Source organism: Papaver somniferum, chromosome 3, assembly GCF_003573695.1.
Source record: "Papaver somniferum cultivar HN1 chromosome 3, ASM357369v1, whole genome shotgun sequence".
In the NCBI taxonomy this organism is placed as follows: domain Eukaryota; kingdom Viridiplantae; phylum Streptophyta; class Magnoliopsida; order Ranunculales; family Papaveraceae; genus Papaver; species Papaver somniferum.
In genome coordinates, this window is record NC_039360.1 from 205604763 (window position 1) to 205607538 (window position 2776).

The 2776-nt window shown below is 33.1% G+C and overlaps 1 protein-coding gene across 1 annotated transcript; it reads left to right on the forward strand.

Moving 5' to 3' along the window:
- The first annotated feature begins 733 nt into the window (after window positions 1–733).
- On the forward strand, window positions 734–1198 carry LOC113360555. Its single transcript, XM_026604057.1, has one exon. It carries the CDS (start codon window positions 734–736, stop codon window positions 1196–1198), a length of 465 nt encoding a protein of 154 aa, XP_026459842.1.
- Window positions 1199–2776: the final 1578 nt, after the last annotated feature.

Consider the following 2776-nt stretch of genomic DNA (forward strand, 5'->3'; position numbering starts at 1 on the left):
TTCAGTCATACAAGCAATCTTCAATCTGGCCTGGGTTGAAATGGGTAGTTCAATATGTTAGTGAAGGTTCTAGATGGATTGTGGGGGATGGACATAGCATTCCAGTTTGGAATGATAAATGGGTGTTTGACTATTCTTTAGCTGAGAGGTATCCAGATAACACTTTTATTGAACAACATAAAGACTGGAAAGTTGAACACTTAATAACCAATGGAAAATGGCATATTCCTACAGAATTGTTTCATTTTTTTAAGTTAGAAGATTTACCACAACTGGGTGATGGTGCTGATAAAAGAATTTGAGTGCAGATCTAACTGGACATTTTTCTGTAGCTAATGCAGTTCAGATGGTCAGACCTAAATTTCCTTCAGTGTCTTGGACCAAAAAGGTATGGGATCCTTGTATACATTCATAAATATAACTTTGAATGTTTGGAAAATACTTAGAGGAGCATGTGCAACAGAAGAAACTGTTAGGAAAAAAAGGCTTAAGTACAATTTCTAAATGTTACTTATGTGGGAAAGATCAAGACTATATGAAGCATATAATATGGAAATATAGCTTTAGTGAAAACATATGGCACTGGTTGTGTGAAATTTTTTAATTCCCAATTCCTGGAGACTTTGAAGAATTAATAAATCTTGTGAAGCATAAAAGTCCTGCTATAAAGAAAGTTTGGTACACTAGTGCTCTTACTACTATGGTGGAAATATGATTTAGTAGGAACAGAAAAATGTATGAAGATCAAACACCAAACTGGGTGCAAGTTAAAAGCAAGGTATTGAGTTTTACTAAGGAATGCAGTCTCAGGATGAGGGGAAAGATGTGGGGAGATTTGTATGATTTCCAAGTATTATCTTCCTTTTGTATAAAGTGTATTCCAGTGCTTAATAAGATGGTGAAGGAATGCTTTTTCAAGTTTTCAGGGATTAATCAAATATTAATATGTTGTGATGGTGCTGCTAACGGAAATCCTGGTCAAGCTGGAGTTGGTTTTATTGGCAGAGATTATGAAGGAAGATATGTAGGAGCTACGTCAGGTGGATTGGGGATTTCCACAAACTATGTTGCTGAGGTAATGACTTTAATTATTGCTGGTGAATGGGCAGTGAGGAGTGGCTTTATGGATGTCTGTTTGAGTCTTGACTCAAAGGCAATGATAATGGCCTTACTGCAAATAAGATACTTTGGATTGTGATTAATAGATGGCAGGCAATAAGGAAGAGTCTGAAGAACATATCATTCAGACATTCATATAGAGAAATAAATTTTTTAGCAGACAAATTGGCTAGAAAGGGGTACTACTGAGTAGAGGTGAATGTGTTTACTATGAAAATAAACCAGCTTTCCTAGGTGTGCTAGAAAGTGAAGATAAGTCATATTTCAGGTTTTGAAAATGCAAGTATACTTTTCTTAATTGTTTTTAGTTCCTTTTTGTCTGGGTCTGTCTAGAAAGAAGTTTTTATTGTACCAAACTCTTTATTCTTGATTTTGGTAATAAAATTCTTATGAAAAAAAAAAAACGTGCCAATACGATTCTTTGGCTAGAGATAAAATAAGAGTCCGGAATGTTTATAATGTGGTCGGGCTATATACTTCAAGTATGTGGCCCATTTTCATCGCCGATACGTCTCAAAAAAAGTTCTATTATCAAACTGTTTGTCTTATTCTTTTTGTTTTTATCTTTTCATCTTCCTATTTTTTCTTAAAAAGTAAAGCAATTAACAAAATTTGGATGGGGTGGTTTTTAAGTTTAATCCGTGTCAAAATATAAGGATGTGCCACATACAATATGTATGTGGCCCGTCCACATCTTAGACGGGGAGGTTGTTTCAAGATTGCTATCAGCCCACTCAAATAAAAAATATATTTAAAATGAAACAAATAATGATAATGAAAATTGATAATTGACCGTAGTTTTTTCGTTATACTATTTTAAATAAAATCAAAGATGGAAAAATATGACAAAAATTAGTTATTAGTGTTAGACCTTCCTCCAACTAGATTCACATCTTTTGTTAGACTCTCGGGTGTGAAAGTCTCTAAATAATGGATTCATATGGTTAAAGAACCTTGGTGAGGACTGGTGTATGTCTATTCAAATTGCCAAACGAAATATTGGGTGTGGTTGTTGTACCCCCGTTTTTTCAGCCTTCAAACGGTAAAACGCAATGATGAGTGCCGCGATCCTCTGTTTCTCAACTACATTTGTATCCTAGTCCGAGACTTAACTAATTGTAGATTAGAAATCAAGATATAGTTTTGACAACTAAATTTGACAAAAAGCTTGAGATATTAACACTTGTGAGTTAGACCGAGCAATGCTCTAACAAGATTATTATTTCATATATTATTTGGGACCTAGTAATGCTTATGAGGAACTTTTGAAATATATCATTTTATGATTTTTATTGAATTTATTATTTTAATATTAAAGACCAGAGTAGGTACCAGGGAATTTTATTATTTTAACGAGACCATTATATTATATTTTAAAGAAGCTATACTGCATGTTGGTATTAATATTCACATTTGTAGGATAGTTTTAGTATGTATATTAATAATAATAAAATAAGAACTCTTTGAATTCTCGGTTATTTGACATTTCATCACACTAAACCTACATTCCACGTAAGTGGAATTCGATTCTTTTGGATATAGATTATTTAGTATATCCGAGAAAAATTGCTCTGTTCGTATTCATATTTGAATGCGATGCTCATCTTTCTTCCATCATCACATCTTTTTTTCTTTTGATTTTATCATTTGCATCTCA